A 23,060-nucleotide genomic window follows, 5' to 3' on the forward strand; every position below is an offset into this window, starting at 1 on the left:
CAGTCTAGCCTGTTGGGGCACCATGCCCTGTCTCCAATGTCCACCCTCATCATTCCCTGGGGATCTTTCTACTCCCCTCCCCTGCTGTTCCGCTGCACCCCCTCCCCAGTGCCTTGCCTCGGCATGGCAATGCAGTCAAGACAGTCATCAACCCAAACTCAAAATCCTAGGACACACTTACAACATAGCCTATTGTGGATGGAAAAAAGACTAGAAAATATACCAAAGGTAATTCATAAGCAAGCAGTAAGTGGCAATGGAGTTAGGCATATCTGACCTCCTCTGTCTTCCCTGTTGCATAAGGCATGAATCATGGTCGCCCATTCTTCTTTACCTATTCTGATGCCAACTGTTTCTCCCAGGCCACTCAACATCTGTGCTCAGTTCAATAATTCCTTGAAAAAGCCAAACAGAATGCACAGACAATACTCACAATTAAGGGGGTTATTAGGGAAGTTAATAGTTGCCACAGTCAGGATCAGCAAACAGTAAGGGTACAGTGATTGGTCTCCTTGGCCAACAGCCAAGTCCCTCTCTGGTTCCCAATCACACGGTAGCCAAGTCTCTTCCCAGTTCTTGTCTTGCAGCATGTGATTCCAAGGGCCAGGAAACCCGCCAGCCCCCCACCCACCCAACCCTGGCCCCGGCCCCAATCACACTGTCCGACAGGTTCCACAGTGTCGGGCTAGATGAGGAGAAGGTGTCCCACAGTCTCAGCACTGCTCGAGTCTCTGTGCCATCGTCTCTGATGCATCTTCAGACGGCGATCTCCAACGTGCTGCCTCCTCCAGGGTTCTCAGGGTTTCCCTCTCCATTGCTGCTTCAAAGATGGCTGGTCTGTACAGCCAGAGGGGGTGGTAATGAAAACAGACCAATCCACTTAGTGTTACACCGCCCTACTTGCATAGTCCCGCCTAATCACTTGGTGGGAATGACAGACTTGGGTAGAAGGGCCAGGGAGATGTCGGACAGGGTACGACATGACAAAATAATAATAATTTATAAATTATCAAGGGTTCATGAGGGACGGGGTCAGGGAAGGAGAAAAATGAGCTGATACCAAGGGCTCAAGTAGAAATAAAATGTTTTGACAATGATGATGGCAACAAATGTACAAATGTGCTGGACAAAAGGGATGGATGGATGGATTGTGTTAAGAGTTGTATGAGGCCCCAGTAAAATGATTTTTAAAAAAGAAAGAAATTTCACCCCATCACAAGGTGCCACTCACAGGATGAGCTCCTACTTTTTGCCTTGCTCCCCAGCTTCAGACCCACGTGTGGCACCTCGACTTCTTCTAGGTGACGCATTCCACACAGTAAAAAGTAACAACAACAACAACAAGAAAAACCCAACGGATTGCCTCAAGTTGATGCCGACTCCCGGGGACCGCACGGTAAAGAAGACATGCCCCTGTGAGTTTCCAGAACTCTGACGCTGCAACTCCGATAGAAGCAGAAAGCCCCGTCTTCCCCTCAGAGGGGCTGGTGGCTCCAAACTGCCGACCTTGCAGGTTGCAGCCCACCAGGTAACCACTACTCCACCAGGGCTCCACATAGTAAAGTATCCACCAAATTAGAACCATGGAAGTAAATACTGAGGAATAATGATCCCTTCTAAGGAATAGCTCTTAATGTGCAAGACTGCAATGCGGCTAATAGGCTGAAACAAACTCACAGAAGGAAGAAAAAGGCAAGAACTTTAACTGCGTACTGCATCCATCAGCAGGATGTTTTCAGAGGTGGGATTCTCGGCTCTTCCCAGGGCTCTGCTGCCAGCTGGAGGCTGCACAGGTTTCTTGCATGTAACTAAAGGATCTATCGCCTAGCAACCTGAAAGGCAGGTTACACTTTAATTCTTCCTCCAGAGGGAAAAAGCAGAACAGAGTCCAAACAAATTTCCCTGGGTGCTTCTTTTTTGTATATTGCACGGTTATTCAGGTAGATCGAGAACTCTTTTGCATACCAACAGTGAGCAACGTACTCTGACATAAACCAATGTTGGGGATCCCTCACGGAACCACTGGGGAAATTTTTTAATCATAGGAAAACCTCAGCTTCTGAAGTGTGGTTCAAAGCCCACTGTCACAATCACGCATATAAAGAAATGAAATAGACCGTTGAAGCATTATCACAAAAATTCTGGGGAGAGTGTGGGCCTAAACGAAAAAGTGGATGACTTTATCTGTGGGGCGCGGGGGGAAGCAGGGAAGAGAAGAAACCGTTTGAGACAAGTTTTGAAAAGGTTCTCCAGGCTAACGAAGAAAAAGCACTCCTAAGGTATGAAAAGGGTCTATTCCAGAGACTGCAAAGACTGGAGCAGGTGAGTGGAGGCCTAGGCAGGAGGGGATGGTGAGGGCTGCGGGGAGAGGTGCAGGGGCCGGACCACAAAGGGCCTGTCCTGCCAGCTGACTCTGCAGGGCACACATGACTGGAGCGCTCTCTCTAGGGAGGAGTAGGGGAACAGCTGCGCACCTGGCTAATTCAGCCTGCAGATGGCGTGGCAAGTGTGGTGAGACAAGGGAACACTGACGGGCAGGCATGAGGAACTCGGAGAGCAAGCGTGGAAGACAAAGGACACATACATGAGATGCTACTGAAGGTGAGGTATTTTACACCTTACATAGTCAAAAGCACCCTTAACTTATTGCTATCAATTTGATGCCTATTCATAGCGGTCCTGTAGACAGAGTAGCACTGCCCCACCAGACTGTAAGGCTGTCAATCTCCACAGAAGCAGACTGACCCATCTTTCTCATGAAGAGTGGCTGATGGATTTGAACCATCCACCTTTTGGGTGTCAGTATAGCATTTAATCACTATGCCACCACTGCTCCCAGGACACTCCGTGTTGATGTTGGTAGGTGCCTTCAAGACAATTACCACTCATGGGGACTGTATGCACAACCAGCCTCACAAGCATTCCTCTGTTTGAACCCACTGCTGCGGTCGCGGTGTCAATCCACAAGGGATAGGGTCTTCTTTTCACGGTCTCTCTACGTCACCCAGAATGATGTCCTTCTCCAGGGGCAGGTCTCTCCTGACAACACGTCCAACGTACACGAAGCGAAGTCTCCCCATCCTTGCTTCTAAGGAGCATTCTGGCTGCACCTCTTCTTCGGGGAATTACCAATGCCACAGTCCAAACGCATCCAGTCTCCTGTGGCCGTCCTTCCAGCTTGTCACATGCAGATGAGGCGATTCGAATACCAGCGCTTGGGTCAGACGCACCACGTAAACCTTCAGAGTGACATCTGTGCTCTTTAACACTCTAAAAAGCACCCTTATTGTGAGTAAAAGGAAAAAAATACCAAGTTGCAGAAGCGGCAAGGTGAAAGGCGGCGCGGCGTCCCACAGGTAACCATTGAGCTGACATACGTACTCAGGTATGCATACACTGGAGCGCACCCTCGGTTTGATGATTTTCTACAGCAGACATTTTACAGGGAAGATCACAGGGGCTTGGACTTAGAAAGTTTCCGATTTTAATCATGCTCTATTGCGGTTTACTCATTGGCTGTGTGGCCTTGGACACGTTACTTAATCTTCTTGAGACCACCAACTCTTTTGGAAAGACAGGGAGAATAATCCTATGCCTGCTGGACAGGGTTAGTGGGAAAACTGAATGAGAGATGTTTAAATTTACTAACAGGTACTGTGTGCCCTTAATAATGCTAGGCTGCATTCACCTTTCCTTGACGTACACGTTCCATGCCCAAAAGACGGGCACAGACCGAAATGCTGAAAACTCAAACTCAAACAAATGTATGTTCAGAACAGTACGCTTCGTGACAATCAAAAGACAGAAATGTCCACCAACATAGGACTACATAAGCAAAATTGGGTAGGTCCATGCGATGGAATATTATTTGGCTGTAAAAAAGGGTAAGCCTCAAAAATAATATGTGAAACTTAAGTCACACATCTTGTATGATCCCATGTATACGTAATGTTCAGAAAAGGTAAATCCATGGAGAGAAAGCAGATGGGCCGTGGCTAGGGGCTGGGCAGAGGGAGGAATGGGGAAAAATGCTTAATTGTCTCAGGTTTTCCTTGAGGGGTGCTAAAATATTTTGGGAGTGACATGGAAGTGGTTGTTGCCCATTTATCATGGAATGCTTCAATTTTAAGTGGTAAAAGCTCCATGATCTTTTTTAACTAAAGATAGATAGATAGACAGATAGATATGAGTTCTTATCACAGTGTGATTCCTGTATCCCCAGAACTTCATAAACAGTAGCCATCTATGATTAGTAGGCTCACATTATTAGAAGTACAGATTTTAGAGCAGGGAGGTCTGGGTGTAAAGGCAGGCCCTTCCACTTACTGACTGGGTGTACTTGGGCAATTTTAACTTCTCTGTGCCTCAGTTCTTGCGTCTGTCAACTGGCAGTGGCAAGAGTACCTACCCTCGAGCAGAGATGAGGAGCATCACTGAGTTCATTCAGATGCAGTGCTGAGAAGGGCGCTGACCTGGCCCTGGTAAGGCTGCAGTAAGCACTGGCTTTTAGTTGCATTATTTTTATTTCAATTGCTACTCATGCCTGGATGACCATACAAATAAGCGCTAATCCTACTGAGAGCATGAGAATAAAATTTGAATCAGTTTTTCCTCTGTTCCGCTCCATCATGAAGAGCAAGCACAAAGGCGACCCTCCCTGACTCAGCATACAGTGAACCCCTTAAAAGTACTCACCAATGTTCCCCTTCTGGAGCAACCCTGGTTCGGTAGGAGAATTCTCACCTTCTAAGAAGAGGCCAGGTTAAACAGCTAACCATGCATCTCAGGGACAGCCACCACCACCTGTCAGTGGAGCCCATATGTTGTCTGTGATGCTAACAGGTTTCAGGGGAACTTCAAGAACAGGACAGACTAGGAAGAAAGGCCTGGGAATCTGCTCCCAAAATCAGCCAGTGAAAAGCCTTGGGACCTCAGCAATGCCATGCACAAACCGTCATGTAAACAGCACAGGATCGGCACAGCATCAGGGTGTGCGTGGGTCTCATGATTAAAGGGCAGCTCACGAGGTGACCCATTAACTGAACCATCACACCCAGAGAAACCATTGAAGCTCACAAAGTTTACAAGGTATAGAGTAGGTTGGAAATACATGGATGCAGGCAGAAGCAGCAGCAATTGGGAGAACATTAAAAGTAAATAGCATCCCCTCCCCTGACAAATTTATTTTCCTAGCTGAAACGTAATGTACAATACAACGACAATTTTTTTTTCTAGCTGAAATGTAGTGTACAATACAACGACAAATTTATTTGCCTAGCTGAAACGTAATGCACAACACAACGAAGGCACGGCAGAGTGTTATGTGATGTTTAAAAATACTGACATACAATAATGATTTTTTTAAAACCTTGAATTGATAGTCGCTGAAGCTTTCTTTGTAGAAAGCAAAAATGGTTACAAGTCTCCCAGGAAATTAATGTACCCTAAATGAAAAGACTGGTTAAAAGGTTTCTCAAATGAAACACTGCCAGGGACTGATTCCTTTTCTGGCATGTTGTCTGTGAGACCCACTCGGGCCATTTCTATGTCTAGGAAAGACAACCATGCTAATGTGTGTTCCATTACCCCAAAAAGACAGTTTTAATGCAGTTATAGCAGCAGTTACATTAGATGTGGGAGCAAGGAGGGGGCAAGTGCTCTAACGTGTCAGCAAAAACCATCCTTCTAGTCAACACACACAGCCTCGGTGGGGCAATAGTTAAGTGCTCAGCTGCAACTGAACGTGCTTGGTTCAAACCCACCCAGTGGCGCTGAGAGAGAAAGCCCGGGGACCTCTACGACTGAAGAGCCCAGGCTGAGAAGACCTTCTGGGCAGTTCCACTCCTTCATAGGGTCTTTAGGAGCAAATCCACTCAACAGCACCAAACGACCACTTGTTTCAAAAATGGGAGCAACACTGATTTGCTGCTAGGCCTCGGTAGGGACACAGGGGCCTGAGTGACACCTAGGGCATGGATTTGATTGCTACCTCCAAGGTCAGCCATTCAAAACCACCAGCTGATCCATGGGAGAAAGACAAGATTTTCTACTCCCATAAAGAGCGACAGTCTTGGAAATCCACAGAGGGAGTTCCACCCCATCCTATGGGGTGACTCAGAGTAGGAAATGACCTGATGGCAGTGAGTTAGCCGTGGATTTGGACTTGAAAGTAATTGGGGACGAAAGAAACAAAGTTCCATTTGTTCTAGACTGATGATGTGCTGTGTGCCTACAGGCAGAACAAAATGAACCCTCTTCTTGAGTAACTTGAACTGTGATATCAGCCAAGAAATCCACCTGCTGCTCTCCACACCTCCCCCCACCCTCCTTTCTCCATCTTCCCAGCCAGTGCCCAGGAGAGGTGGACAAAGTGCAGTACCCAGGAGACTAGCGCTGAGGAGGAGGACAGTTACAGGGTCTGAGGACCCCTGACCCTTCCCTCAAAAAGCTCTACTGCAATCAATCAAAACATCCCTCTCTGTCTGTCTCTCTCTCTCTCTCTCTCTCACACACACACACACACACTGATATTTCAGAAGGCTAAGCAACTGACTGCAGTTTCACAACTTTCTCTTTTCCTCCCACTTCAGGGCAGTGATTTGTGATTTGCAAGACAAATACCCGAAATTGCTCAAAGCCCTCAACCAGGGAGAAGTGAGCAGAAGAAAGCCGTGCTTACTCTCCCAGCTTAGCCCAGAGAGCCAGCGACACCCTCAGGATGACCTCTGAGCCTTCGAAGAAGACTGAGTCCCAGATCTTCAGCACGGTGTGCTTGGGGAGGCACGTGGCGAAGAGGGTCAGGAACCACTGCATGGTGAAGACGTTCGTCAGCGGGGGCTCGCAGCCACCTGAAAGAAAGACACACTGAGTTCCGTCGGGAGCGGTGGTTTACCAGACAGACAGACACTTCCTTGCAGTCTTCATGCCCGGCAAGCGGCACTAACATTTGCTAACGGATTTCCCCGCAGCTCTCAAATTTGCTTTCCTTTGAGCTCTTCCCTGTAGGCACAGGTGTGTCTGTTCACGGAACAAGACCCGCCCAGGTTTTTCAAGATAGTTGAGAAACGTAAACCTGAAGTTCACTTTGGCTCTCCCTATTGTGGGCTGCTGGAAATGAAGGAGAATGTTTTCCTCACAGGTGATAGGATTTTTAAATCAAAGATTTTAGCTTCTCAAAAGGGCTAACAACAACAACAACAAAGTCGTGACTTTTGAGCCAAAGCCTGATCATGGCGACCCCTGACCTGCACTTTAGAGAGTCTCTCTCCGGAGGTACCTCGAGGCAGACACAAACCTCAAAGCTTTTAGGGAGTAACTGAGCTCTTCAACCATTTGGGCCACCCAGGGACTCCTCAAAGAAAAAACATCAGCATTTCAAACTCCTGTAAAGTCCACTTTCACTTCAGTTTCACTGATAAGAAGCAATACGTGACAAAATGCTGGTCTAGTTCTTAAATTAGATTAAACGGTCTGGAATCCAGCTAGCATAGACATGTCTGAGATTTTTTTAAAGAACACATACATGTTTTTAAAGAACACTCCCTATTCCTACGATAGCTAAGTGTATGCTATAATAAAACAAAACCTTCATCTTTAGGAATGTAGACTGATTCCCTCTCCAAAGTACAGGCAGTACGTGCATTGGCCCAGGAGGACGATGAGATTTGCTCCTCCGCAGGCAGTGACCAGCCCTCGCCTGAGCAAGAGGAATTGCATGGTGCAGACTGCAGTGTGAGGGCACTCCTTGTAGCTGAGTGCAGGGCAGAGCATGAGGGGGTGGGAGGGGTACAGGACACTCAGCCCAATCGCGTATGTCTGACTGCAGCATCAGTAAAGTGGCTCTGTTTGAAAGCATCACCAATTCTACGCAGGCACACAGGCACACTGCACAGCAAATTAAATCAGAAGACTGCTCAAATAGCTCAAAGGGTGCAACGGATTGAATCGGTCCCTCCTACAACATGTGTTGGAATCCTAACCCCTGTACCTGAAGATGGAGTCTCATCTAATACAATGAAATCACCTTCCATATTGTAATCTCCTGCAATGTGATCAATTTAAGCACTTGAGGTCCTACTGGTGTAGGATGTCTCCTAAACCCGATCGCTTCTGAGTTATCTAAAGAAGAGCAGGGACACAAACAGGAGTCATGAAAGGGCAGTGACTGAGCAGCGGACTGCTAACTTCAAGGACAGCAATTCAAACCCGCCAGCCGTTCTACAGGAAAAAGACACGAGGCTGTCTTCTCCCATAAGGCTGGGAGAGCCTGTGGACCAGCTCGATTCTGTCTTACAGCGGCACTGTGAGTTGGAAAGATAAACACACTAAGGAAGGCAGATGCCATGTGAGGATCATCGACCACGCAATGACATGGCCAGGGCTAACAACGAGGGAAAGAATCACATAGTGGAGACCCCAATTTGGACCTTTAGTGTCCAAAACGAACTCTGAGAAAATAAATTTCTGTTCTCTAAAGCCACTCATTTTGGGTATTTGTATCACAGCTGCCCTAGGAAACTAGGACAGGTGTCTCAGTTCTCTAACGCTGCTGTAGCAGAAATACCCAAAAAAAAAGGGATTCTCTCACAGTTTAGGAGGCGAGAAGTCCAAATTCGGGAGGGGGGGGGGTGTACGCGCAAAGCGCATGCTCTCTAAGGCAAGGTCCTTATCTCCTTTGAACATCTCTGGGCCTATGCTCCTTGGAGATGTCCATGCGTCTTGGCTTCCCCTGGGTATATACAGAAGCTTCTCAGCACAGAGACCCCAGTGTAAAGGACATCCTTTGTTCTGAGCTCTTCTTTCTTGGTGGTGATTAGTTCCCTCTGATCTCCGCTCATAAAGGTGAAGATTTATAACATAAGATAATTACATCAAATCACAAAATGGAGGGTAATTACACTATCCTGAGAATCATGGTCCACCTTGACACATATTTGGGGTGGAGGGGAGCCACCCCTAACACACAATTCAATCCCAGAAGGAAATATTTAGAACCTTTGGAGTACTCACAAAAATGTCCCCAAAAATCCTTTAATATTTTCCCAGATTTAAATGTATGGGCCAGACCAGACTGCAATTGCCTGGCCTACAGCATGAACTGGAAACTATTCACAGTAAACACTCATGCTTCCGACTGCTCTTCTGGCATGCGAAGCTCAGCCCGGAAGGTGCAATCAGTGGCTGACTCTGACAACTGCTAAGAGCCCACGGGACAGTGGTGACACTCAGAGCTGCCTGTGGAGCCATCTCCATCATTGCCCCGTCCCAGGGCCTTCCTTCAGTGGTCCAGACTCTACCTGGAGATGAAGGAGCCTTTCTCCAGCAGGAACCGGCCGGTTCATCTCAGTGAAACTGAGATGCCCAGAACAGGACTAAGTAGAAGGAACATCGACATTTCAATCCACAGGCTGCTTGTATCTCCTACAGGCTTAAGAAGATGCCACTCCCTCCCAACCCCTCAATGGTTCAGACAAAGCCGCGGTGTGAGCTAAATTGCAACTACAGATCCGCTTTCATGAACATGCTACACTGAATGTGCCCCTCACTCCCCCATCTAGAGGGCAGGAGATCATTGTAGTTGTTCATCTGATATGGTTGAAGTATTAGGCTCTCAACCAACTTCCCAACCATGACTATGTGGGTTAGCATGTGGCCCTATGTTTAATCTGCTTTGTTTTCATTCTCTTTATAGAAATCGATTTCATTGTGCAAATGCTCATCAATAGTAATACTTGGAAAATGACCTCCACTCAAGCTGTAGGCACAGGAAGAGGTAAAACATGCTCAAAGGTATAATAGCGCTGAATCACTACCTCCACTTTCTTTGTTTGCAGTTCTCTGAAGAGTATCCAAGTGCTGAGATAATTCAGGGAGCTTCATTCTCAAGAGGTCTCGGAAGACAGCCATATCCACAGACAGAGCCCGGAGATTATTGACAAAATAGCTCTCAGGAAGTACCTTATCAATAAGGTAAATCATAATCTGAAGAAAAAGATAAAGAACAAGACTGCTTCAGGACTACCAGGACGTTAACAATAGAACGATCAGGTCCCAGTTGCTGAAGAGCAGTTAGTCAAAGACACGATCCTTTCAACGCCTACACTCCGTGTAAGCAGCACGGAGCTTAATTACCTAAGTAACGCAGACCTGAGTCTGCTGCTTCCTCAAACTGGTAGATAGTGCCCTGGACCTGCAGTCACCGTATGAAGAGCTGTGACTGCAGGACCTCAGCTGCTGTGGGATGAGAGAGCACACGCCCCCATCAGCCGCCCCACGGGGTCTCCAGATTGGTCCCTGGATGGCAGAGCGGGTTCACCACCAAGAACCAGCCTGTCATAAAATATCCCCATGGCAGCAAGTCTCGAGATTCACTTACCATTAGACTGGGTTATCGGAGCAACTGAACCTGGCTTTTTACCCAGTCTTCTCCCGAGATGTTTCAATAGGCTGTGCTTGAACAACTGGTGCGTTTTCAACCCTTTTAAAATCGGAATTTCTTTCGTAAGACTGTCAACACTGGTTGACAAAATGTGTCAACACAGCAACGCAGGTTCATGTTTATCTTTTCATCCTGCTTCTTCTATTGGTGTTGCCTTTTCCAGAATGTCAGGAAGCACGAGTGTGACCCACCGAAACACACGTGAGGGCTGCATACCTGGTTCTTCCCTGTCGGCAGACACACTCTACACACGTCCATTTCATTCCCTGGCGCACACGTCAAACAACATTCAAAACAAGATCATGGCGGGTTCTGTATGTTGGTGGAGAAGTAGCTGTCTATTTTCTAAAAAAGCTAATTAGTTTATGTGTTTTTGCCAGTTTTGGCAACATACATTTCACATATCCTACATCTCACTAGTTCAATCGTTTTCATAAGGTCTGTGCAGCCAGCACGAGGATCAATTCCAGGGTGTTTCTTCTTCCTTGCACCTGTTATTAGCTCTGCATTTCCCACCAACCTCCCCTGCCAAGTCCCTTGGAAACGAGTAGTCCAGTGGTTGTCTAAGGTTACCTGTCCTGGGTCCCACACACAGAAAAACATAGAGAATTAACACAAAACATAAATGGCCCAACAACAAGGACAGACCAAAACAGAAAAAACCTCAACTGAAAACAAGGTAGAAAATATTTTAAAAACTGGAATAATTATCTGTTGGATCAAGGGGGAGATCAAATGACAAAGGGTCACGTTTAGATCTGATGGCAACTGCATTCATCCACCCTCCTGACAACAAGGCCTGGGTTTGGGCTTTCACTGTTATCCAGTCTTTTGCTAACTGGGTGTTCAGAATTGAAGCTCTAAGAACGTTCCTTCCTCTGGGTTTGCGTATTACTTAAAACTCTTAGATCACATAGGTTGGTGTACTTCTTCTGCACGGACTTAGCTGATGCCTCACTTAGATGACGGCTTGTTTTAAGATGAGCCTTTAAGACCCCAGACGCTATTCTTATGATAACCTGGCACAATGCCTATAATTTTACTTTCAGCATATCACAAAAAATCTCATTTTCAAATATACACATACATATACATATATGCCAGCTTGCTGAGACCATTATCTTGTCATTCCCAGCCTGCAATTGTTATCAATAGGGCCCTATCTTTGAATAAATTGGAGAGGTGAGGACATAAGACCTAGAATGCCCATCCCCAAACACCCAAACCTCCCAGTGTCTTCTCCTGCTACGTCCAGAGTCATCACGCCGATTCCTACTCAGAGTGTACCTAAAGAGGGTTTCCAGGGCTATAAATCTTTATGGGAGCAGACAGCCTCATCTTTCTCCCACAAAGAAGCTGGTGGATTTGAACCACCGAGCTGGCAGTTAGCAAGCCAACAAGTAAGCCACACTGCTACCAGGGCACCTTAGACAGTGTGACTCTATAGGGAGGGCCTAGGGCTGCTAATTGGAAGGTGGGTGATTTGAACCCACCAGGATAAGAGAAAGATGGCTGCTCATGAGCTTTTAAGACTTCAATCACTATTCATCAAGATATGATCATGAGCCCCCATGACCAGTGACTCACTCTCTTCAAGGTGTCTGGCTATGTATAAGAAGTTTTCATAACTTTGCCTAACCACATTCATGGCTGTTATTTGCAGCAAAGGTAAATACACATGTACAAATATTCCATCAAACCTACATATATTTGTGAGTCTAGTGTCCCACTCTCCAACCCACACAGATCAACACTACTGCAGGGTTGTGTGTAAAACAGCATTTGCCTCTGTTCCTTTCAACAACTTGCAAACCTCCCAGTGCCTTCCCCTGCCTCCATCACGTTGTGAGCAGCCTCCCTGAGGGTGTACTTCACCCAGGCTAACACATGTCGATGGGCCAGATGCACCTCCTTTGGTATGTACATGTGTCTCTGAAGTAAAACTGAAAATGAAAATAAAACTACCATAGTTCCATTTATAAACATTTTAAAGGATATTATTCAGAGAATCGTGGTTGCGTGTATTTGTAAGTATGTATTTATGGCTCTCAAGTAAGGTTTAAATTGTTGTGAGGTACAGGATTGGCTCTTCAGTCTCAATGGTTGGCCAATCCCAGCTCTCGCCCACAGCTTTCCCTCCCTTCCTTTCTCTCTGTCCGCGCCCCGCCCCCCCAGCCCCACAGGCCATCAAAGAATGTGTCATCTAGTGTGAAAAATCTTTTCTGGACTTCTTACAACAGCGACCTCATATTCTTTTGTGATTGATTAATTTCACTCAGCATAAATCCAGGAGTCTCCTTAAGACTCCTGTTAGGACAAAACTTACTGCATGAAAATATTATCACCTTGGAAACAAACGCTCAGCAACAGGAAAAGCAGCACAGCCGAGCCTTAAACAAGCTGAGCTGGAACTGCTCGGGTCCACTTACCTTTCATGCAGATCCCTCACCCCACCCACCTGTGGCTCCAGTGTTGCGTGTATCCAGCTTAATTCAGAAATAATTAGCATCACTGGTAACACAGAGCGCAATACGATAGCAAAAGGGGGAGGAAATCTGTTCATAAGAGGGCCCAAGTAGCTCCACCTCCTGCTCTTCACTGGTCACCTGCACAGTCCGTCTGTGTGGAGGGAAGTCTGGAGAGGGAGGTGAGCCAGGGAAGCAGAGGTTCCCCGCAGAGTGGGCTGGTGGGAACCTCGCATTACGGGCCACCAGACCACGACGGTAATGCTCAAGGCTCACAGTGCTGCTCCAGTGTACGCTGTAATCTAAGTGAAAGTTCTATAACATGAAGGGAGATACCTAAGTCTTGTGAAAAAAAATACAAACTCAAAACACATGACAATGAGTAAAACTTTTTCGATGATTATAGTAATTCTTGCGACTGAATGAAATTCTCTTCTGAATACATCTTACTGTCTGACTTCAGATAGCAGAGACCAGTCACTCATTCCACCCACTACTGCTTTCTAAGACCAGCTGTCAGAAGTCAAGGGAAAATAATTTAAGAAAAATAAGGGAGTTACAAAATTTAAACAAATAGTTTTGGGGGTTTTAAAAAATAAGTTACTACGGAAAAATATGGTACAGAAAATGCATAAAAATATCTGACCTGCAGCTAATGAACTATATGTTTCCTTACTAATCAGAACTTACAGAAACCAAAAGAGGCTAGTGGGAAAAACACTGACCCTCAACTCTTCCCTGTGCATCCACAGAGTTTCTCCAGGACCCAACTTTCCCCTGAATGCTACTGAACGTCTAAGGGCACGATCTATACATTCCCGAACCAGGAATATGGCATCGCAGCCCACAGGCTCCTTTTTGGGGGTGGGGCACAAATATAAATATTCAGGTTTTGGGTTCTGTGTAAGCCATCTTTTTAAGTGAATTCCTCATTTCTCAAGGTTTCCTCTCCTGACTTGATAAGCACAAAAAAACGATAACTCTTCTTCCCCCTCCCGACAGCCTGCTTTTAATCTTAATCTCTCGGTCTACCTTTTCCACAGAGAAGCTCCCATTTCACAGTCTTTCATATTACATCACAATAAAATAAATGGCACGTGCTGACAGACTCAGAAACAAAACTGCTTCTTAATAGAAAATATTCTAAACTCCTATTTCATTTGTCATTTTTTTCCATCTGATGAACACATATCTTAAAGTCTGTTTCCTTAAATACATGACCAGAAAAAGAGAGAGGCTGAATCCAGATTTACATCTTGTTAGGCTGGAATGAGCAATTAATTCTATCTCATAATGTCTACCGCACTAGGAGGAACATGTGTTTATTTGTCCATCTCACATTCGCACAGTCAAACACACGTGACTCCCTCCACCCCTGAACAAGTACAAAGAGTAAGTCTCCCTTTCATACATCATAAAGCACCGCAATCAACTGCAGTTCAAAAGTTCAGCTATGAATCAGGAACCCCACAGTGCCCTACGCAGACAAGTCTGTGGCCACCCTCCACATCTGAAGTACTTCCGTTCTTACCAAGAGGAGATTTCGCATGGTTTACAAACGCCCATTTAGATCAATGAGCTAAAATCGCTAAGCCCCATGTCCAAGGGTTTCCAGGTGTTTATTATTTTATTAATAGAGGTCCTAGAACTCAAAGGTTAAAAGATGACATTGTCGTAATTTTTCTCCACGCAAAAATCTTCTATCATAAACACTCCCTGCTAAGTAAGTCCGCCTCCTACATCCTCTGACCCAAATGTGGAAGAGTAAAGCAACCTAGTGAGTTCCAACCAGCATCGTCCTGACTGAGGTGGCAGGCAGTTTTAAGTTAGCCCTTAACGGGCATGTCATTTCCAACATGGGGTTAAGCATCTATAACTTAACCTCCGGCTTGCTCTCTTCTGTTGCTCACTAGGAGGGAAGCGAGTCACCGGGGTGAGATGAAAAGTGTCAAGTGGCAAGGAATCCTGGGAGGCCTCTGGTCAACCGCCAACCAGGAGCAGAGGCCCTAAGGCCAAGAGCCTTCAAAGAATTGCACTGTGCCAAACAGCCAGGTGAATAAACTTGAAAGTCAGCGCTCCAGTAATTAAGTCTTCGGATGCTACTACAGCCCTGGCCAACAGTCTGAACGCGGGACCTTGAGCCGAAAGCACCCAGCGGAGCTGGGCAAAGTTTCTTGCCTCAAAGAAACTAGGAGATAAGAAAGGTTTGCTCTTTTAAGAAGCTCGTTTTGCTATTTATCAATTGATAACGAATACAATGGGTAGTTCATTGGCTTTAAAACATATGTCTGATTAAGTGAGGCACCTTTTTTGGCAGCTGGATCTAAACGAGAAGCCTTCCCTTTAGCCTTGCTTTACCCTGGGGGAAACACTACGAGGGGTGACTGCAGCCAAATTCAGTGCCACGGAGTCAATTCTGTCTCTCGGGGACCCTACAGGGCAGAGTAGAACTGAGCCATAAGTTTCCAAGGCTGAAAATCTGTCTGGGAGCAGAGAGCCTTGTCTTTCTCCCACGGAGGAGCTGGTGGATAGCAGCCCCTTACGTACCCGCTACACCCCTGGGGGCCCTTTGGAGGAACTTCAAAGGTGCGGCCAACACCCCAGAAAGGGCGGGACCTAGAGGAAGAGAAATGATGCTTCCAGTTCTTCACTTGAGGGAGAATTCCAGTTGCCTTCTTCAGAGCCAGATACTCACTTTCAGGGCATCTCCTTCATGGCCTTCCATCACTTCCAAAATCAGTGCAGCCAGGATGTTAAAGCCTTGGCAGTACCCGACAGTCTTGTTCCACCGGGCGTATGCCAGCAGGACCCGCTTCAGGACAACTCTGTCCTGCTCTGCCTCCTGGCCACAGTACGAACTGCAGCCCGTGCGGTGAAGATCCTAAAATAAAAGCAACGCAATGCCGTACCGTATCTTTTAAAGACTTCTTAGATCCCCAAAAAGCCTTTCAATATTTCTTTGTCTCAACATTAAGCAGAGTGAAATCACCAGTGTGGGATTTCACTGTTTGAACCCATATGTGCCTATATGCATGTGTGGAACCACTAGCTGTAGCTAAATTCTAATATGATGTCTAAGTGGCATTTGCCAGGGAAATTTCAGCCAAAATGTCCACTTAAAGTGCTTCTAGAATTAACACAAAATGTGACTCAGAACTAAGCAAGACTGTACTATACTTTCATGTAAACTGACAGTCTGTTCTAATAACATGCTTTAGACAAAACATGTGTGGCAGGTGCCAGCATTCTTCTTTTCCATGGAACATGGCACATGTTTAGCTACCAAAACTTCAAAAACATCTCGAGGAAATCAAGATAGCTAAAAAGGTGCATTCTGTATCATAGATCCCAAGACTGAAAAATCACTCCATCTACCCGAAATGTTTTCGAGATCTGTGCGAGAGGGACAGACATGTCCGCTGCACTCTCAAGAGGGAACGGCCGTAACTTAGTGACCCAGCAGAGACTGATTCCCAGGGGGTGAAGTCGTTTTACTGAAGCAGCATTTACTTCGGTGAGAAAACCAGAGTCTCTGCGTGATCGGATCGCTGTAAAATCTGCATGGCTTTCAGTCACAAGCTAAACGGAAAGAAAATGGTTCAAAGACAAAATACCTCATCTCTGTGGCATGCTGAAAAATCAAATAAATAGATAACATGTGGATGTGTTAAAAGGCTTTTCAACACACAATGTAAAGTTCTTTTTTGTTGTTGTTGTAAGTGTGTGTATGAAACAGATAAAATCAGATCAGAAAGTAGATCGCTTAGTTTGTGCTTCCTCCTGGGGAAAGAACAACAAATCTTCACATATGCCCAAACGCTGGCAAGTCTGCTGGTTACCAAAATTTGGAGAAAACCATTTTCCTCTAAAAGCTTCTGTTGTAACATACCCATATAAATTGAAAGCCATGTGCCTAGAGGCTTACGTAAGAGAGTGATGCTGGGTGCAAACAGAGCCAGGGCCCTTGGCCTTTAGCACCAGGTTCTAATCAGCTGGAATAATCCAGGAGGGCAACACACAGCTGCCTCTACGGCCAACCTGATCACTCCACCACCTGGTTTCAAATAAACTTGCCAGCCAACCTACCTTTATAAACAGTGAAAAAAATCAAAGAACTTAATAAGAATCCAAATATGCTAAAAAATGAAATATATTTCAACTTCTGTGGCTTTCATGTAAAAATCCAGTTGGTAGCACTGACCCAAGCTAAAGGAAAAAAAGGGAATTTCCGCCTCCTAGCATCTAAAGATGAATAAATGGAGTGTAAATGGAAGCTCGTTCACACACTCGCTTCTTACTGACATCACTGAACTGATGAAGAGAAGACACAAAACTCTCCATCAAAAGTAAAAAAGCTACACACGAATGAAATAGGCAGAAAACACAGACATTCAGACCGCAAGGCAGAGATCACTTGATCCTCTCTCCAGCCACACCTGGCTGTCGGAGTCTTCATGCCAGGTTAGGATAATACACCAAGTGAGAGGCATTACCTTGACTATCTGGATTCCCATCGAATCATCATCGGGATTACTCCTTTCATTGAATGTGAACCGCAAGGTCTTGTCCCAGTCAATGGCTATACTGTGCAAATAGTGGTCTGCCAAGGTCAACCAAACCTAAAACATCACATTAAGAAGAATACATAATTTCAACTTTCTTTGTTGGAAAAGCAGTTGCACCCAAGAAAAATATGGCAACTGTTCCTAGATCAGATACAGCCCCCCTGTAGACGTCTACAAGAGCCTGTTGAAATGTTTGCTGTCCTGGAATTAAACTATGTAGGGGCTTTCATTTATTCTTTCAATCAATAATCTGTTGAAATATTCTTTCGAGTTATGTTCACTAAACATCTGATGTGTCAAGCAGTAATCCAGGCACTGAGGATACTGTTAAGGAAACATTCTTTTTAATTACTTCAGTTCACTGAATTAGTTTGCCATGTTATCTTATAAGCTTGTTATATTTAGCTCTGAATTGTTATTATGGACGGACCTGTTCCCTACCAGGTTATTCACAAAGAAGGGGCCTTGTCACGGCGATGGAATGAGCCCTTCTTTTCCACCACCCGTCTCACAACCACTGCCATTGAGTTGATACTCATGGACACCCCATAGGTCAGAGTGAAATTATCCCATAAGCTTCACGGAAGCAGATTGCCACAGCTTCCTTTGAGGAGAGGCAGATGGGTCCAACCGCTGATCTTTCAGTTAGCAGCCCCACAGCACCTAACCACTAGAGCCCGGGTAGAACCAGGGTTAAGCAGCTCATCTGCTAAGCAATAGTTCAGCAGTTCAAACCTACCAGCCACTCTGCTCCACTCCATAAACATTACAGCCTAGGAAACCCTACGAAGAGTCCCTGTCACATAAGGTCACTATGAGTAGGAACTGATCTGATGGCACACACAACTGTCTCACCCAAAAAAAAGGATAAATTGAGCACCCTTCCTGGGTAACTTTAAAGGGAAAAAAAGCAGAGATTTTTTTTTTTTTTTTAGTCCTTTATGTTATCTTGAAAAGCTGTCACAGAAAGATGGGGTTCCTTAGTGCCATTTTCAATGCATGTTCTGAGGAACCCCTAATGTTCCAATTCTAGGAGTAAGAAGGCTAGGTTTACCGCTTTGGATTCTAAGGGAGCAGTTCAAGTTTTAGTATTTGAATGTATTTGAGCAGGAACAACACTGATTAATGTCTCTACCCAGACCTCTCTCCTAAACAACAGAATCATCTGACACCTTCAACTTAGATATATAATAGGCATCACAACCTCAACAGTTCCAAAACCAATTTCCTACTCCACACCCTTCCACCTACATACACATAACACCTGCTCCTCATACACACACACACCTGGTCTTCCCACCTGAGTACATAGTCACCCTACCCTTTCCGTTGCTCAGGTCAAATCTCATCCTTGGTATTCTTTTCAAACCTCACATTCAACCCAGTAGGAAACCATGGCAGCTCAGCCTTCAAAATACACCTAGAATCTGAGGCCTTTTCTCTATCTCCATTCCTGCCACCTGGATCCAATCATCAACACTTCATGCCTCGATCACAGCAAGACTCCTACTGCCCCCTGCTCCCGCCCTTGCTCCTCCACAGTCTAGCCTTGTCAGTAGCCACAGTGATTCATTTAGAATATAATCCAATTGTGTCACTCCCCTGCTCAAAATTTTCCAATGCTTCCCAGCTCACACTGAGCAAAAGCTCAAATACCACCAAGCCGTACAGGACCCTACATCCTATGCCATGGCATGTCATGCCACGCCATGCCCCACATCACCACCAATAACAACACATTATCTCGACAGCCCTGTCTCCTGATGCTCTAGCCATCCTGCCCTGTTGCTTTTGCTTGAATCCTTCTGAGATGCTCCCACCGAGCTTTTGCGTTGGCTGTTCCCTGGCTGAAATCTTCTTCCCCCAACAACGCTTCACCTTTCTCAGAGACACACTCAAATGCCACCTCCTCAATGCAGTCTCCCCTTGCCTTCTACTTTAACTGGAACTCCCTACTTCCGCTCTGCCACTCTCTCCTGATCTCTTCCTGCTTTATGTTTACCCATAGAACTGATCACCATCTGACATGCTTTGTATTTTTGTCATTGCAAAACTCCACAAAAATAAAAATTTGTTCTAAGTTTTTCCTACTGTTGTATCCTCAGAACAATGCTTATTGTCGAAGGTAATAGGTACTTAATAAATGAATGAATGAAGAGGGACAAGTTTCAAATCACTAAATCTAGAATATTCCTTTTCACATTCCAGACATTTCAAAAAGAAACAGAGTGGTTGGCTCTAAGGATCCACCCTACCTTTCTCCTCCATTCCTTTGGTATTCCTGTTGATAGTCTGGCAACTGCCTTGAGAGCATCATACCACTAGGAAGAAAGAAGAAATTTGAGGAAGTGATAATGCTGACCTAGATACGCAGCGCTTACCCTTGTTCTCATCTGTGCACTCAGAGAGGGTGGTAGAATGTGTACGGTACACCGGGGAAGTGATACTGCTGGCCTGGATAAACACTGAAATCTGCCCTCCATAGCTGCATTCAGAGATTATGGTAAAATGGGTACAGTACACTGATGCAAATGGTCAAAATTTCTTCCAGCCAGGATTGGTCTGGGGGCTGTGACTGCCCCAGACCTCACCCACTGGAGTACACTGCGACTCATTTGCAAAACACACACACACACACACACACACACATTGGTTGGGAACCTCTGTTACACAAACCAAAACATATATTATGGGTTCAGAATAAAAGACATTTAGCCTCCCACCCCAACATCCACCATTAAAAGGGCAAAATGTATCACTGCAACTATAAACCCAGGCAATGTGTGGCTTATTTTACCTATAATTTTCAAAAACTGACTCACCTTATGCATCTAAAGATACTCATATGTTAATATTCCTACCACTTGAAAAATATATATCCATGTATGTTGTAGACACACCCCAAATGAAAGTGTGTTCAGTGCCAAAAATAAAATTACCTGCTGAAAACCATTTTGACCTAAAGATGGCTCAAGAGTAAACTTCAATTTTGTGTCAACTCCTAAAAGAAAAATAGAAAATTAGCTGTTATTTTTGGAGAAACTGAAGTACATCAAAAAAGTGAGATTAACCTGATTCTGTTAAATCATCATAAATTTCCTAACAAACACTGTTTTTAAAATACACAGAGGTGATATAATGTCACAAGCATAACTCCAGTCCCAGTGTGTATGTGCCCGGCAAGAATACTGCTTGTTAAAATAGAAAACTACCCTGTCTCTAAAATGGAACTTATTGTACAGGACTGCACTTTCCAGAGATACACAGATGTCTGCAATAGAGGAAAAGCAAAAGCGAACATGGCACCACAGGCTTTAGTAGTCACCAAGACCTCCATACAATTTTGGTTCCTAGACTCAGACCAAACATCTCGGGACATTGGCAATAAAGAAGTCCACATGGGTTTATCTTTAAAATGAGGATAGTAACATGTCAGATGATTGTTGTGATCATTCGCTCAGTGCTGTGAATCACCTAGCACAGTGTACTTAATAACAGTGAAACTAAGCAAGAGAATTCTCTACCTGGACAATTTTCTATCAAGGAACTTTGAGTTGCATATCAAAAGTCATAAAAATGCTATTACTCTCTTCGATCTTATGGAATAATCCATGATAGTAACTCCATTTGGAGATTTTAACATTTTGAAATTGTCTTGATATCCTTATGGACTAACTATAAGGCCTAAGGGCCAAAGGCCTGCCTATAGGCACAACTGAGAAGAGGCTGTACTAATCAAAGAACTGTATCCTGTCATTCTTGATGCTAAAATGTAATCAGGTACTCCTCTAACTGTGAAGAAAAAAAAAGGCAAAGTGTGTGTTTCAATATAGACTACAAGCTAAAAATAGAAACTAAGCTCTAATTCCAAGTAATTTTCAACTTTAGGTAAACTTCTTTGACTCAATACAAATATATGGAATGAAAGTAAATGCTCATAAATGGGGGGTAGGGGGGAGGCTATCTGTTTAATACTGACATGGGACTTTTATTAGAATTCCATATTCAGAGTATGTACTGCTATGATTGAAGTGAAAATTAACGGACACGATTTTTATTCCTCTTACCCGTCCCACTGCCACTGAGGCAATGCTAACTGTCAAGTGCTATGTACTATTTTTCCAAAATTGAAAAATCAATTAAATAACCTCCTTTAAATTACTCTTTAATGCCTTCTTACTTAAATGTTCAAAGCCCAAGAGATATCAAACATTAACAATAGCAAATTAGTTTTACAGATGCCCAAAATGAGGACATTTGTATTTGCTTCTAAGATGTGGACTGCGGATTAAGCATATTAAGAACCTCTCCACAGTATCCCCTGCTTCGATGTGAGGATAAGAACCATCTTCTGAATGTGAGTAACAATCATATATATATATATATATATAGCCAAGAGGCTGATATCAACCATGTATATATATGTAGAGCGAGAGCGAGAGCGAGAGAGAGAGAGAGAGAGAGAGAGAGAGAGAGAGACGTTCCAGATTTACCTACGTCCCTGAGAGTGCCCAGTTGCCCCTCCTGGCGCCCTGGAAGAGTGCCAGCAATAAATGAGCTGGGGCTTCGACGTCCAAAGCCAAGCTGTGGTGGAGAACTAAACTAAAGGCATCCAACCAATGCCTTGGTATTTCTTTTCAAAGATCTGCTGCTGAAACTAGACTCCGCCAGGATGGATAAGACGTTCTTCTCCAAAGGAACATAAAATACACGCACACTGTCTCATCTCTGTAGGCTTATCTAAATTCAGCCCTGCCCCAGTGCAAAGTGGCAGTGCAATGGCCACCACCAATGGTACAAAGTGTCCCTGACCCCATGGCAGGGATTTAAGCCACAATGCTGCGGACCTGGCTGAGGCTGCTGTCCCAAGGCAGGGTGCTGAACGGAGCAGCATGCACTTGCGATTTCCGCATTCTTATAACAAAGACCAGGATATTCCGTGCCCACTGCCCTCATTCCTATCACTGAAGGAAGTCCCGGTACTCTACATGTGTGCTCATCTGACGTTTCCAGGGCACCTGCTGGGTGTCCTGCTGGTCGCCTTCCCGCGCTGGGCTTGGTTAGCCAAAGCCACTATTTTCTCATGACCAAACTGAGTCAGAACGCTAAACTGGAACTGATCATTCACCACCTGCAGCAAAAGCTGCAATCAGGTCATTTTCACCCCTTTCTTCTAGCTGAAAAGGGAGAGGAGGCTTGTGTTTCATCTGATAATCACTACTGTTCCGGATTCAGAAATACAAAAAACACTTGGAACGTGGGAAGGGGATTTAGAGGGGGTGGGGTGGGAAAGGTAAAAGAAGACCGTGAATAAATACTAGTATCTGCAACTAGACACTTCCTTGGGGAGAAAAACAAAGAAACCATCCGGAAAGGCAGCGAGGCGGTCCAGCCTTGGGGACTCGGTGCCTCTGCTGTTTTCCCCAGCAGGTCCGGGATAGCAAGTCCCCTGAGCGTGGGGGACGGGGGCGGGATAACGAACCGCCTGCAGCCCAATCCGTGCCACTCTGGGCCACCCTCGCCAGACTCCTCTGTGCCCAGGCACCCGCACCAGTGCCAACGAGCTCAGAAAGCCCCGGGGAGGGGAGGGAA

At 45.3% G+C, this 23,060-nt stretch overlaps 1 protein-coding gene across 1 annotated transcript in view; it reads right to left on the reverse strand.

Moving 5' to 3' along the window:
- TBC1D30 (TBC1 domain family member 30) overlaps window positions 1-23,060 on the reverse strand; it is a 79,500-nt gene that overhangs the window by 24,224 nt on the left and 32,216 nt on the right. Inside the window, exons 3-8 of the mRNA XM_045288936.1 lie at window positions 20,408-20,469; window positions 19,724-19,789; window positions 17,397-17,522; window positions 15,599-15,784; window positions 9,813-9,981; window positions 6,680-6,848 (exon numbers count right to left, since the gene is read on the reverse strand). Coding sequence (XP_045144871.1) covers window positions 6,680-6,848; window positions 9,813-9,981; window positions 15,599-15,784; window positions 17,397-17,522; window positions 19,724-19,789; window positions 20,408-20,469 — 778 coding nt within the window. The remainder of the gene's footprint in view (window positions 1-6,679; window positions 6,849-9,812; window positions 9,982-15,598; window positions 15,785-17,396; window positions 17,523-19,723; window positions 19,790-20,407; window positions 20,470-23,060) is intronic.

This window comes from Echinops telfairi, unplaced genomic scaffold, assembly GCF_000313985.2.
Source record: "Echinops telfairi isolate 266 unplaced genomic scaffold, ASM31398v2 ScPeMD7_2;HRSCAF=8, whole genome shotgun sequence".
Lineage (NCBI taxonomy): Eukaryota > Metazoa > Chordata > Mammalia > Afrosoricida > Tenrecidae > Echinops > Echinops telfairi.